The sequence below is a fragment of the Chiloscyllium plagiosum genome, chromosome 35, assembly GCF_004010195.1.
Source record: "Chiloscyllium plagiosum isolate BGI_BamShark_2017 chromosome 35, ASM401019v2, whole genome shotgun sequence".
NCBI classification, from domain to species: domain Eukaryota; kingdom Metazoa; phylum Chordata; class Chondrichthyes; order Orectolobiformes; family Hemiscylliidae; genus Chiloscyllium; species Chiloscyllium plagiosum.
The window spans coordinates 7,761,975-7,776,535 of NC_057744.1; the positions used below are offsets into that span (position 1 = coordinate 7,761,975).

The 14,561-nt window shown below is 43.6% G+C and overlaps 1 protein-coding gene across 1 annotated transcript in view; it reads left to right on the forward strand.

Annotated features, from left to right (window-relative positions):
• The window catches only part of LOC122540620 (Down syndrome cell adhesion molecule-like protein 1 homolog), a 571,589-nt gene that overhangs the window by 437,367 nt on the left and 119,661 nt on the right, over positions 1–14,561 (forward strand). The window contains exons 16-17 of the mRNA XM_043676579.1: positions 203–273; positions 10,092–10,332. Of these exons, the coding sequence (XP_043532514.1) occupies positions 203–273; positions 10,092–10,332 (312 nt within the window). The remainder of the gene's footprint in view (positions 1–202; positions 274–10,091; positions 10,333–14,561) is intronic.

Genomic DNA, 14,561 nt, shown 5'->3' on the forward strand with positions numbered 1-14,561 from the left:
CTGCTGAGTTTCTCCAGCACTTTCGGTTTTTGTTTGTTTCAGATCTCCAGCATCCACAGTTCTCTGTTTTATTTGATTTCAACACTAACATGATGGGTTGAAAGGCCTTGTCCAGTGTTATCAGTATTCCAGTATTTATGTGATCATTATAGAGGATCCAGTGTACACCCCTAACATTGCACCACCATTTTCTCTTTTTCAGCTCCAGATGGGCCTCCTATGGATGTCATATTACAACCCGTCACATCCCAGAGCATCCGAGTAACTTGGAAGGTAAATTCATTCTTTGACCATTGTAAGCTGTCAAGGCAGTGAAATTTCAGATCACTTCTCCATTTTAACCCCTCACACAAGACGCCTCTGATAACAATGTCATGTTTGTTTCAAAATCCTTTGTGAATTTTCCAAACTTTTCTTTGTGAAAAATCTTCTTTCATATTCTCCAGCCACCGTAATGCTTTAGTGCCTTGCTCGGAATGTCCCTTCTTCGTGTGTGAGTCGACACACATTGCAAGTGAGCTTCTTATTCAACCATGGGGGTCACCATTCAATCCTGAACCCAACCTCAGTAGCTATTTCAAATTCTGCTGAGGTGAAAACCCAGAAGGTGTCAGTACCAGGCAGGCATTGGACCTTGAGATCACCCTCAGTTCGAAATAGGACCTTTTCAAGTTTATTTTGATCTGACCAGTTGCTGCACTTTCTCTCCTTTAAGTGTAGACTATGAGAAACTTTCCCAATGATCACCATGGGGGTCTAAATGTTGACTGTCTTTAACATGTTTGGTCATTTTCAAGTCTAATTCCATTTTCACATTATGTCACAAACACACATATACAGCACACAGGGTGGTTTACAGGAAAATGGAGCCACTTAGGAACCTCTAATGGGAAAATACCAAAACCTATCAAGTTTATCTCCTCCCATCTTGGTGGTTGCATTATAAGAGAATAAGAACATAAGAACTAGGAGCAGGAGTAGGTCGTCTGGCCCTTGGAACCTGCTCCGCCATTCAGTAACATCATTGCTGATCTTTTCATGGACTCAGCTCCACTTACCCACCTGCTCATGGTAATCCTTAATTCCTTAACTGTTCAAAAATCTATCTATCTTAAATCTTAAAAACATTTAATGAGGTAGCCTCAACTGTTTCACTGGGCAGTAATAATGGTTATTGATGAGTGAAAAGACCCAATGATTGTTGGAAGAGTGGCTTGTATTCATTTAGTACCTTCCACGACATGCCAAAGTGCATTCATTGTTGTAGTGCACGTACACCAGCCAGTGTATGAAAAGTAAGCACCCACCTTGTGACAATGACCAGCTAAGCCAAGCTGTTTGCTGAGGGATAGATTTCAGCGAGGGCAGTTGGGATATTTCCACAGGCCAATGGCACACTGTGCCATGTGAGTTTTCTCATTCACTGAGAGGGATGCCTGGATCTTAGTCTAACACCTTACCCAAATAACAGCAACTTCTGAAAAGTAGTAGAATCGAAAAGTGTGGAAAAGCACAGCAGGTCAGGCAGCATCCGAGGAGCAAGAGAGTCAGTGTTTCAGGCATGAGCCCTTCATCAGGAATGTGTTTGGGCTTATGCCTGAAATGTCGATTTTCCTGCTCCTTGGATGCGGCCTGACCTGCTGTGCTTTTCCAGCACCACACTCCCTACTCTGATCTCCAGCATCTGCAGTCCTCACTTTCTCCTATACACTGGAGTATCAGCCAGAGCGAAGTGCTCATGTTTGTCGGAGTGGGAACTGACTCTGGCCTGAAAGTATTACCCAAGCTGATCTTTTCTGTTCAAAGCCCAACAATGCCAATGTTTGCTCCAGGTGAGATTGGTTAATGCAGCGTGAACCTAGGATCAAACCAAGATCCATCCTGATTCATATAATGCTGATCATTAGGTGGATAGACCTGTATTGGAACTGTTACCCTTACTGGGTGTTATGGGAAGGTGGGGGTTAAGAGATTTTGGGAAGAGAAGAATTGGAAATGCTAAGAGAGGAAGTAAAATTCTCAAACAGTTAAAGAAGTAAAAAAAAGTATTAGCAGGTGAAGGTTGTCTAATTCATTCAAAGCATTTTAAATGTGATCTCAATTAAATAAACTGAAGAAACTCAATAGGAATTGGTGAACAGAATTTATTCCACATGTGAATCTGCTTGGTAAATAATAAGTGAGCCACTGCAGAGTTAATTTAAAGTAAAAGTAAAACAAATGTAATTTATCTTTAATGGGACATTACAGGCTCAGAGGGCACACACATTCTTTATTAGATTGTGAATCTTTGCAGAAATATATGAGTTAAGGTAGTGTTTGCACATAACCTGCTGGACAATTAAGACTGTGAGCATGTTTTATATCTGTGATTGCACCTTAGAAGCAAAACAAGCCAAATTATTTTTAATAAATCTTGGTATATTTATAAAATAAATATAAACCTCCTGAGAAATTCCCTGATGTCTGAGCAGATAACACGTACTTACTTATTCATTCACAGACTGTGAGTATCACTAACTAAGCCAGCATTTATTGCCCATCCCTAACAAAGGTTGAGAAGGTGGTGGTGAACTGCCTTAAATGGCTTTAGTCCCATAGTGCAGGTACCCACACAGTGTAGTGCTTGGATTTTAACCCAGTGATGATGAAGAAACAGTTGCTATTATTTTCCAAGCTGTGATTTTGGTGAGTCACAGTGAAATCCTATCAGGATCTGAGCAACATAGGCTGTGGTGAGATGAGTCTCGACACCAACAACATCTCACTGCATCTTGTATGATTTTCTCAAGCGGTGTGATGAGATTGGCACTAGGGCAGCAGCATGCTCTCAGTTGGTGCTTGTTAAACATCTCACTGACGGTCCTATTTGCCACAAGTTGCGATCTTACCGAACTCATGACAAACCAGCAATCGGCGAAACTCAACATGAAAACCGGATGCAGTTCTCAGCTGCTTCAAACCCGTGCTGGGCATCAACATCTCTGGCACACTCCAAGGGCACAGGCCACATGCACCCTACCTCCATGGACATTGACACCAGATCTGTGCCACCCTCTCAGAACCCTCCTGTTGTATCTCCAATAGATTTACAGGACACTGCTGCAGTTGAGTGTTACACCTCGGGCTTCATTGTAATGCTGCAGCAAGACACTGTGCACTCAGGTATAGGCACCCAGCTCAGAGACTGGACCAGGCTGTATCTCTAGACTCTGCTTGCTGTCATATTGTTCACTCTCTCTGAGCCTACCTGGATGCTTACAGTGTCTTTGCTTTGCCTTTTTACACATTGACCCCTCAGTCAGAGATGCCAGGTTCATGTGGTTGTGGGTATGTTCGCCGAGCTGGGAAGTTGATTTGCAGACTTTTCATTCCCTGTCTAGGTGACATCTTCAGTGTCCAGGAGCCTCCTGTGAAACGCTGCTGTACTGTCTCTTCTGAAATTTATTTGGCTGTGTTGCTGCTGCTTCTGGTTGGCGGTTTGTTGTAGCGGGCCAGTATATTCGGTCAAGATCCATGTGTTTGTTGATAGAGTCAGTGAATGAGTGCTATGTTTCTAGGAATTCTCTGGCTGTCCTCTGTTTAGCTTGTCCTGTGATCGTTGTGTTGGCCCAATCGAATTTTTGATCCCTGTCATCTGTGTGTATGGCTACTAGGGACAGTTGTGGCGTGTAGTATTTAGCTGGTGTTCATGGATGTGGATTGCTAGTTGTTTGCATGTTTGTCCTATATTGTGTTTGCATACCAGGTTGCATATTACTGTCCTACTGTGCCATTTAGCACAGACACAAAGGCAGGACATCAGCAGACTTCAGTTCAGGGAGATAGCCTTTGCTCAGGGGATCCTGATAAAGGGCTTATGCCCGAAACGTCGACTGTCCTGCTCCTCAGATGCTGCCTGACCTGCAGTGCTTCTCCAGTGCTGGATTTTTCAATTCTGACTCTCCAGCATCTGCAGTCCTCACTTTTCTCCCATGGAATCCCAGAACAGTAAACCAGTCCACACCCCTGTATGGGCTGGTCAGATTCAGGATGCCTCTCCACATCCAGGATGAGGGGCCCAGTGACGGTCTGCCCACCACCCAACGTGACTCTTTCTGTCCCATTGTGGGCTGCTTTCCTCCTGGAATGAGGGAGAGAGATGCAGAGATTAGTGGGTGGCACAGCTGTTATTGATGGCACAGATGAGGAGGTTTCCCAAGTGAGTGAATAGGCAGCATAGTGGGCATGTAGGGTGAGTGATATCACAGTTTGAGATGGGAAAGGACATGTTGGGAAGATGTTACATGTATTTGTGAGGGTGGCAGAGCATGAGGCTTGATAGGAGGTGGGTCCAGAAGCAGAGATAGCATGAGTGTGAAGTATCGGAGAGAAGATAGGAAAGGACATTGACCTTCTTTCCACAACAGTGGGCATTTCTCCATGTGGCTGAGCCTGCTGTAACATGTGTGGCAACCTCAGACCAGGCTGGCATGATTGAGTATTGTGGCCTCTGCTGCTGGTCCTGACAGAAGAGGCAGTCTTGCCCATGCCCACGCAGGCCAGAACCAAGCTCTCTGGACTGGCAGTGTCTGGGTACACAATGGTTATTTAAATATGGCAGCAGCCCCAAGGATACCAGACAATTCTGGGATCTCCAATGAATGTCGAGGTGCTCTGGGAATGGTGCCCAGTAAGATTGGTTGGAAATCAGACATGATACTTGCCACATTTATTGGCGTTTCAGTCATTACTGAAACCTCACAATGTGAATCACTCCATTAAACACAATGCGACTCAGACTGAGCCACAAACTATAAGTTTGGAGAGACGATGTTCATATGCCCCCTGCTGCCCTCCTATTTCAAAGTTGTGGGTTTAGAAGGTGCTGTTTGGCAAAAGCCTCGACAAATTGCTGCGATATATCATATAGAGGGTCAACAAATACTGGCCTTGCCAACAATGCCCACATTGCAGAAAGTAAATAAATTGAAAACACAATGCAGCAAATGTGCAGTGAGTAAATATTTGAGGTGCTGGATAGGATGTTGATCCAGCATGCTGTTACATCCTGGATAGCATCAAACTTGATTGTTACTGGAGCTGCATTCTTACAGCAACTGATGATCTGTCACACTTGTGCCTTGTAGATGCTGGAACACTCTTGGAGAATCAAGAGACATTCTCAGCAGGTTGCCCAACCTCTGGCTTTCTCTTTGAGCCAAAGTATTTATGTAGCTAGTCCAGTGATGTTTCAGGTCAATGGTGACTCCCAGATGGTAAATTTGGTAATGGCAATCCCTTTGAAATTCAAAGGGAAATAATTAGACTTTCTTGTTGGAGATCTGCTCCTGGTTATGCTACTGAATTCCACAAAGTGGGAAAACTCAATATTTCACTTTCCAGTCTCCACAGTGAGTTTATGTCACAATCTTCCATTATAAATGTGGACAGTGGAATTTACATGTAAACATATTCACTGGACTGACACCTGAACTGATGGAGTTATCTATACAATGAAAGTTAAAAATCACACAACACCAGGTTATAGTCCAACAGGTTTAAATGGAAGCACACTAGCTTTCGGAGCGATGCTCCTTCATCAGGTGATTGTGGAGGGCTCGATCGTAACACAGAATTTATAGCAAAAATTTACAGTGTGATGTAACTGAAATTATACATTGAAGAATTGATTGTCTGTTAAGCCTTTCATCTGTTAGAATACAGTGATAGTTTCACTTCTTTCATGTGTAAATCACAAAACCCTTTTTTTAAAAGTTGCATTCTCGGGTTAGCTGTTAACAATGGTGATAGCTAGACATGAAAGAAGTGAAACTATCACTGTATTCTAACAGATGAAAGGCTTAACAGACAATCAATTCTTCAATGTATAATTTCAGTTACATCACACTGCAAATCTTTGCTATAAACTCTGTGTGTTACGATCGAGCCCTCCACAATCACCTGATGAAGGAGCGTCGCTCCGAAAGCTAGTGCCTGGTGTTGTGTGATTTTTAACTTTGTGCACCCCAGTCCAACACCGGCATCTCCGAATCATGTTTACAATGGAAGGTTGGGCAGGCGGGGCTTACACCCATTGGAGTTGTGAAGAACTGGCTGAAAGGTGTAAGATCCCGAGAGGAATGGATGGTGGTTGTTGAGAGGATGCTTTCCTTTGTGAGTGAGCAAGACAAGCCGTTTACAAGTAAAAGCTCTCCTATTTAAATCAGACATGAGGAATTTCTTTCTCTGCATTTGTGGATCTCTCTTATCCAGAGAGCAGTGAAGGTGAGATGTTTGAATATCTTTCAGGCAGATTCTTGACTAACAAGGGGGTCACTGGTTATCAGGGTTATCCATGAATATGGAGTTGAAGTCATAATTGTATCACCCATGAGCTTATTAAATGGGGAAGCAGGCTGGCAGAAGCCTACTTTTACTCCTAATTTGGAAGTTTGTAGACAGGTATGAGATTTCAAATACATTACAGTCACCACAATCCCAGATGACTGTAGGTCTATTCTCTCATTAAAGAGCGACAAGTGCAGGCAGTTTAACCTGAGGGTCACATTGCCTCAGGCAAGGGATGAGGTTGTGAAACGGAGTGTTTTGCAGTAACCTCAGCGAGTACAGGTATTGACCCCAAGCTATTGGCATCACTCTGTATTATAAATCAGAGAGCCAACTGAGCTAACCAACCCCCAGCAAATCTATTCTATTCTATTCTATCCTAATCTGTTAAATAGATGCAATAAAGTATAAAAATATTGTCAAATCAGTCATGATCTCATTCAAAAGCAGACCAGATTCAGTGGGGTATATGCCTACTTCTGAACCTATGTCTTATGGTCCATAACATAATTATAAATTAGATTGTGTGATTTTTGGCCATAGTTATAGAGTCATACAGCATGGGGAACAGACACTTCAGTCCAACTAGTTCAGAAGACGTTCATGAGAATGGTTCCAGGAATGAGGAACATATGAGGAACGTTTGAGGACTCTGGGTTTATACAAGATGGAGTTTAGAAGGTGGTGGGGGTGTGGGGCAGAATCTAATTGAAACATTCAGAATACTGAATGGCCTGGACAGAGTGGATGTTGGGAAGATGTTTCCGTTGGTCGGAGAGACAAGGAGCTGAGGGCACAGCCAGACAGTAAAGGGAAGACATTTTCAAATGGAGATAAGGAGAAACTTCTTCAGCCAGAGAGTGGTGAATCTATGGAATTCATTGCCACGGAAGGCTGTGGAGGCCAGGTCATTGAGTATATTTAAGTCTGAGATAGGTAGGTTCATGAGTATCATGGGGATCAAGAGTCACAGGGAGAAAGCGGGAGAGTGTGGTTGAGAAACTTATCAGGTTAAAGTTGAGGACTGCAGATGCTGGAGACCAGAGTCGACAATGTGGTGTTGGAAAAGCACAGCAGGCCAGGCAGCATACGAGGAGCAGGAAAATCAATGTTCCAGGCAAAAACCCTTCATCAGGAATGAGGTTGGGAGTCTCAGGGGATCTCTCCACCCCCGAGGCTTCCAACCTCATTCCTCATGAAGGGCTTTTGCCCGGAACATCGATTTTCCTGCTCCTCAAATGCTGCCTGGCCTGCTGTGCTTTTCCAGCACCACATTCTCAATTTGAGAAACTTATCAGCCATGATTGAATGGCGGAGCAGACTTGATGGGCTGAATGGCCTAATTTCTGCTCCTATGTCTTATGGTCTTATGGCCTAACTAGTCCACACCAACCATGTTCCCAAACCTTTACTATTCATGTACATATTCAAATGTGTTTTTCACATTGCAATTGTACCTGTATCCATTATATCTGGTCGTTCATTCCACATGCAGACCACATTCTATGAGAAGATGTTGTCCGCTTTAAATCGTTACTTTCTCACCTTGAAAAATAATTAGATTAAAAATGATAAATGCAGCTTTGGAGTTTGGAATTGTCTTGTTACAATGCTGATCTCTCAATTCTTGAAAGATTTGGCTGAAGGATAATAAATTATTATTTTCCTCCAACAATCTATCCCTTTCTCAATTGACAGGATTGGCACCTTCATCTTTCAGTTGCAGATTTTAAAAATTTCCGATTCATTTTTCACATCAAATCCATAATCTTATCGAACACTGGTATTCTCACACAAAATATAAGGTCATGATTTGGAGATGCTGGTGTTGGACTGGGGTGTATAAAGTTAAAAATTTGCTCAAAACCTGCATGAATCCATGTAAGACTCTGTTAACTCATCTTTTAGATTAGAATCAGTCTAAACATTATGGTACAGACAGCACCACACAGGGGGGCAACACCTTCAACACATTAACTGGGCTGACACCAATTGTTAAAGTTAACCTGAGAATGTAACTTGTTAAAAACAGTTTTGTGATTTACATATGAAAGAAGTGAAACTAACATGGTCATCTAACAGATGAGAGACTCAACAAACAATCCAGGTCTTTTTCAATGTATAAGTTTAGTTCAATCACACTGTAAAGGCAAATATTTCAGTGGGTATGCTCAACACTGGTCTACATTTTGTCATTAGTAACAACATATTAAAAGCGACAATTTTGTCATTGCTTTCAATGGAACACAGCAAGGTTTTCTGGGTTTACTTTGTCACAAAATGATTAAAAATAAAAGTAGTGGAACACTAATCAATATTTCCAGTCAGAGCAAATGAAGGAAACCTCCTATTGTTGTAGTCTGCATTGGTGATGGCTTAGTGGTATTATCTCTAAGCTATTAACCCAGAGACACAGGTAATGTTCTGGGGACTGGGCTTCAAATCTGGCTGTGGTAGGTGGTAGAATCTGAACTGAATAATTCAACTTGTAACATACGGAGTTTCACATTTGTGTTACTAAATCTCCTGCCCGTTATGCAAGGAAGGATGATTAGGCCTTTTAGAGATCCTGCACTGCGAGACTTTTGCTCTGTTAAGATTAGATTCCCTACAATGTGGAAACAGGTCCTTCGGCCCAAAAAATCCATGCCAACCCTCTGAAGAGTATGCCACCCAGACCCATTCCCCTACCCTGTATTTACTCCTGACTAATGCACCTAACACTATGGGCAATTTAGCATAGTCAATTCACCTAACCTGCACATCTTTGGACTGTGGGAGGAGACCCACACAAACACAGGGACAATGTGCAAACTACACACATTCAGACTGGAATCAAACCTGGGTCCCTGCCGCTGTGAGGCAGCAGTGCTAACCACTGTGCCACCGTGCCGCCTCTTAAAGTCGAAGGTAACTCACAAGGACATTGTTTATGCTTGTATCTAAATAATACCATACTGACTAGAATGGTACTGAGGAACCAAATACACTGTGAATATTCCCTGTGCTCCCTGCAGTTCTCATCCTGATGGACAGTGATCAGTATAAGTTTGAATGCTGGAGAAATTCAGCAGGTCTGTCACCATCAAATCCCTACAGTCTGAAACCAGGCCATTTGGCCCATCAAGTCCACACCACCCTTCTGAAGACCCACTCCATCCTTGCAACACTGCATCTCCCATGGCTAATCCATCTAGCCTGCACGTTCCTGGATTCTGTGAGTAATTTAGCATGGCCAATCCACCCAACATTCATGTCGTTAGACTGTGGGAGGAAACTCACACAGACACGGGGAGAATGTGCAAACTCCACACAGACAGTCACCCAAGGCTGGAATCAAACCCAGGTTACTGGCGCTATGAGGCAGCACTGCTAACCACTGAGCCAATGAGCCACTAAGCCACCCATTTGAGGAGAGAGAAACAGACTTAACATTTTGAGTCCAGTATGACTCTTCTTCAGAATTCTTGAGTTCTGACAAAAAGTCTGAAAAAGAGTCGTACCCAACTCAAATCTTTAGCATTACTTCTTTTGTTGTAGATCCAGCCAAATCTGCTGAGTCACTCCAGTATTCCCTGTTTTTGCTCCAGATGTCTGTGTCCACAATACTTTGCTTTTATATCAGGTTGGAATCTACTAGGGAGGGGAAAGATTTGGCTGGGCCTCTGGTTCTGAGCAGCTACTTTAATGGGACAGAAAGCACAGTTGACGGATTATTACTTGGGCCTGAATTTATGACACACTTTCTGTGTATTATCCAGGCACCCAAGAAGGAGCTTCAAAACGGGGTAATCCGAGGTTACCAGATCGGTTACCGGGAGAATGGGCCTGGCAGCAATGGTCAGTACAGTATTGTGGAGATGAAGGCCACAGGCGACAGTGAGGTTTACACCTTGGACAACCTGAAGAAGTTTGCACAGTATGGTGTTGTGGTACAGGCATTCAACAGAGCTGGAACAGGTCCGAGTTCCTCAGAAATCAATGCTACAACACTTGAAGACGGTAAGATTTGCTCTAAATTAAGGTAGCAAAGTAATTTTATATGGTTACTAACATCTGTATTTGTTGTGGTCACCAATATTCGAGAGGTGCTGAGCAATCATACTCTTTCCAGTTCAGTCATTTTCAGCTCAATGTTGATCACTGGCTTGACCCAGTTATGAAGTCAAAGTGAAACTCCATTCATTTATACCAACTACAAGCCTTCATGCTAACCTCCGCAAGGGATCTTCTCCCGCACCAGCAAGACTGTAATTACTGTCTGTGAAAATGAGTCAAAATTGGAACAGCTACCCTTTCAGGGACCCAGGCAATGTATGATGTTTTCCTTGAACAGGTACAGGCCACAGTAAACTTTTCCTCAGCAAGGGGCATTTGTCCCAAACTCAAAAGATCATGCCATAATCTATATTTCACTCAGTATAGAAATCAGAAAGGGTGTCATTGACCCTGTGGAAAGTTTCCCTGAAATGAGGTCACAAAGAGCCAGGAGTAGACTTGGTAGCTTCATGTTTAGGATAGGGGTTTACTCACGCACAAGCACATATGCACACACACACACACATATATATGCACACACACGCACAGACACACATACGCATGTGCACACGCACACACATGAGCACACGCGTACACACCGTGCACGCACACACGCACAGACACACATACGCACACACACGCGAGCACATACGCACACACACACAGAGATACACACATACACACACATACACACACACACACACACACACACACACACACACACACTTGCTCACTCACGAATAGGCTTGCGGGATTATTGGTGGACAATTAGTCCAGACACCCAGGTAATGTTCTGGAGACCTGGGTTTGAATCCCACCATGACAAATGGTTAGAATATGAATTCAATAAAAATCTGGAATTGAGAATTTAATGATGACCATGGATCCATTGCTGATTGTCAGAAAAAAATCCATCAAGTTCACTAGCGTCCGTTAGGGAAGGAAACCACCATCCTTACCTGGTCTGGCCTTCATGTGACAATATGGTTGACTCTTAACTGCCCTCTGGGATGTGCAATAAATGTTGGCCCAGCCACTGATGTCCTCATCCCTCGAATCAATAATAAATGTTGAAGTAACAATTGCTAGGAAGCTATTCTTTGAGGTGATGAGAGCTGTTCACAGCACTTTGCTCGAAAATCAATTAATTCCTTTTATAAGTAAAATTGTCTGCGCTGTTGGGTTCATGCCAACTGAATAGCTTCATTCAACTGAGATCTGAACTCCTCTTCCTCACTCATGGAATCCTGAAAGAGGAGTAGTTAGGTAACATAGTAACGGTAACAGGGAATGCGAGTTAAGGATAAACCTGACACTGGAACTGCTGCAAACAGAGGTCCTGGGAAAGAGGTTTCTGAACAGATTACATGGACTGTCAGGCAATAGCTGCAGCCTGGGTGAGTTCATATTTATACAGAGCCCCCTTCAGCTATTTAAAGGGACTTCTCCTCAGTGACTGGATGCACTTTAGTGCTGTGCTTCCTGATCTTTGGTTGTGCCATGGAGTGGAGCTCCCTTACCTAGCCAAGATGGATACCCAGAGGTCTGGACAATGCGTGGATCACTCGGCCTGACTGCCTCTAATCTGATCCACCATTTTGCCTTCTGAGACAAAATCAGTCACTGCTGCGGGAATACAGAACTTTAATTCTGCCGGGTTTGATCTGAGGAATTCTGGTCTCCCTCCTATAGGAAGGATGTCGTAAAACTTGAAAGTGTTCAGAAAAGATTTACAAGGATGTTGCCGGGGTTGGCGGGTTTGAGTTTTAGGAAGAGGCTGAATAGGCTTTATTGGTCAGTGCACTGAGTATAAGAGTTGGGAGGTCATGCTGTGGTTGTACATGGCATTGGTCATGCCTCTTTTGGAATACTGTATTCAATTCTGGACTTTCTGCTGTAAGAAGTATGTTGTGAGACTTGAAAGGGTTCAGAAAAGATTTGCAAGGATGTTGCCAGAGTTGGAGGGTTTGAGCTATAGGGAGAGGCTGAACAGGCTGGGGATGTTTTCCCTGGAGTGTCGGAGGCTGAGTGGTGACCTTATAGAGGTTTATAAAATCGTGAGAGGCATGGATAGGATAAATAGATGAGATCTTTTCCCTGGGATGGGGGAGTCCAGAACTAGAGGGCATAGGTTTAGGGTGAGAGGGGAAAGATATAAAAGGGACCCAGGGACAACTTTTTCCACACAGAGGGTGGTGCGTGTATGGAATGAGCTTCCAGAGGAAGTGGTGGAGGCCGGTACAATTACAACATTTAAAAGGCATCTGGATGGGTATATGAATAGGAAGGGTTTAGAGGGATATGGACCAAGTGCTGGCAAATATGACAAGATTTATTTAGGATATCTTGTCAGCATGGACGAGTTTGACCGAAGGATCTGTTTCTGTGCTGTACAGCTCTACAACTCTATGACTCTAACTGTGTTATTTTGCCTGCCTCAGCCCTTTATTAAATAGCCCACCTCCCAAGGTAGTAAGTTCCCTGAATTACTTCCTTTGTTTTACTGGCTGTTTTGGCCAGTATTACTTTTCACTTCTAGATTTCAGGAATTTTTATGGTTTTTCTCCTGGCACCAATCTTACAACTTCCTGATAAACATGTGCCTATTCCAGAAAAAAAACAAATGAAGAAGTGATCTTACAGAAATGACAGATTCTCATATATTCAGGAGCACAAATCTGACAGCATTGATGGCACACTGTCATCAGCTGGAGCAAGATTCCTGTGCAAGTTAAAATAAAACACTTCAGGGAGTAAACACTACACCACTGGCATTTTTTTTGTGATTAGTGACAATTTATGAGAAGCTATAATTTTGTTGTTGTTGTAAATGGAGGATAGCAAGACAATCTTGAGTTTTCTCTTTTTGTCTTCCTAATTGTTTTGTAACAAAGAAGCACCAATCAGCATTTACAGGATCTCAAAATCCAAATTACAGTGGATCTGTCATCTAATTAAACTGATGTCAGCCTGGATTTACAATTCAATGATCAGCTTTTAATGAGTGTAGTACCCTGTAATCTCCCAACACCGTCATCAGGCACTGTATCTCTTAAGCCTGTTATCAGCATAATTCAGCATGGAATAATTGATGTCACACTATTCTAACACATAAAGAGGGGGAAGATTGCTCTGCTTCTAAACACTTGGTAAAACCATACACAAAAACATCAGCTTTGGATTCTTATGACAGAGCGACATGAATTACAACTCAATGTCTACCTCACCTGGTGATTTTATTTTTGAGAGAATTGTTGTGGTTTTGGCAGGTGTTCAGTTAAATGGGTTTTCCTTTGTGTGTGGAAAGGATGCTCGTCAGTGTCTGGGGCGTTGATATGTTTGTGTTTTGTTTTAATTTAATGTCTCCCTTCTTTGTTCATCCTCCCACCAACTGCTTTCCACCTCTCTCCTCTTTCTGCCTCTCACTCTCTCACCATCTGTGTCTTTCCCCTCTGCTCCTCTCTCCAGTTCTAACTTTCCAGCATTATCTCTCTCCCTCGTTGCTTTCCCTTTTCCCCCTCTTGAGTCAGCCCCGTCCCCCTGCCCCGTGCTTTTGTATCCCTCCAACTCTGCCTCTCTCTCCTCTGCCTCTTTCATTTCTCCCCTCTCGTTGACCCATCCCACCTGCTTCTGTCCAGTCTGCTCATTCACCTCTCCTATGCTGTGGCTCTCTTCCTCTGCCCTTTGGCCGTCTCCCATTACAAACGCCCCTCTGACCGCCGCTAACTTCTGCTCCTCACCCACCTTTCTGTGCGCCTGACCTGCTTCTCTCACCCTCTGTCTCCCTGCCCCTCTATTTCCCATTACCCTACTCTCTCCTCAGACTGGGTTAAGCATTGCATTACAATGTGTGATGCAGGAAGGCCCCTTTCCCTCACCTTTAACCTCCTGACCCTCTGCTGAGCTGATTACTCAATCCAGTATGGCAGTGGCAGTGCCCAAGATGGCTTCCACCTTCCTTTGGTGTTGGCAACAGATAGGCAGATCTTGCCTCACAAAGATGCTTAGCAAGACGGCATGGTGGCTCAGTGGTTAGCATTGCTGCCTCACAGTGCCAGGGACCTGGGTTCAATTCCTGCCTCAGGCAACTGTCTGTGTGGAGTTTGCACATTCTCCCTGTGTCTGTGTGGGTTTCCTCCAGGTGCTATGGTTTTCTTCCACCGTCCAAAGATGTGCAGGTCAGGTGAATTGGC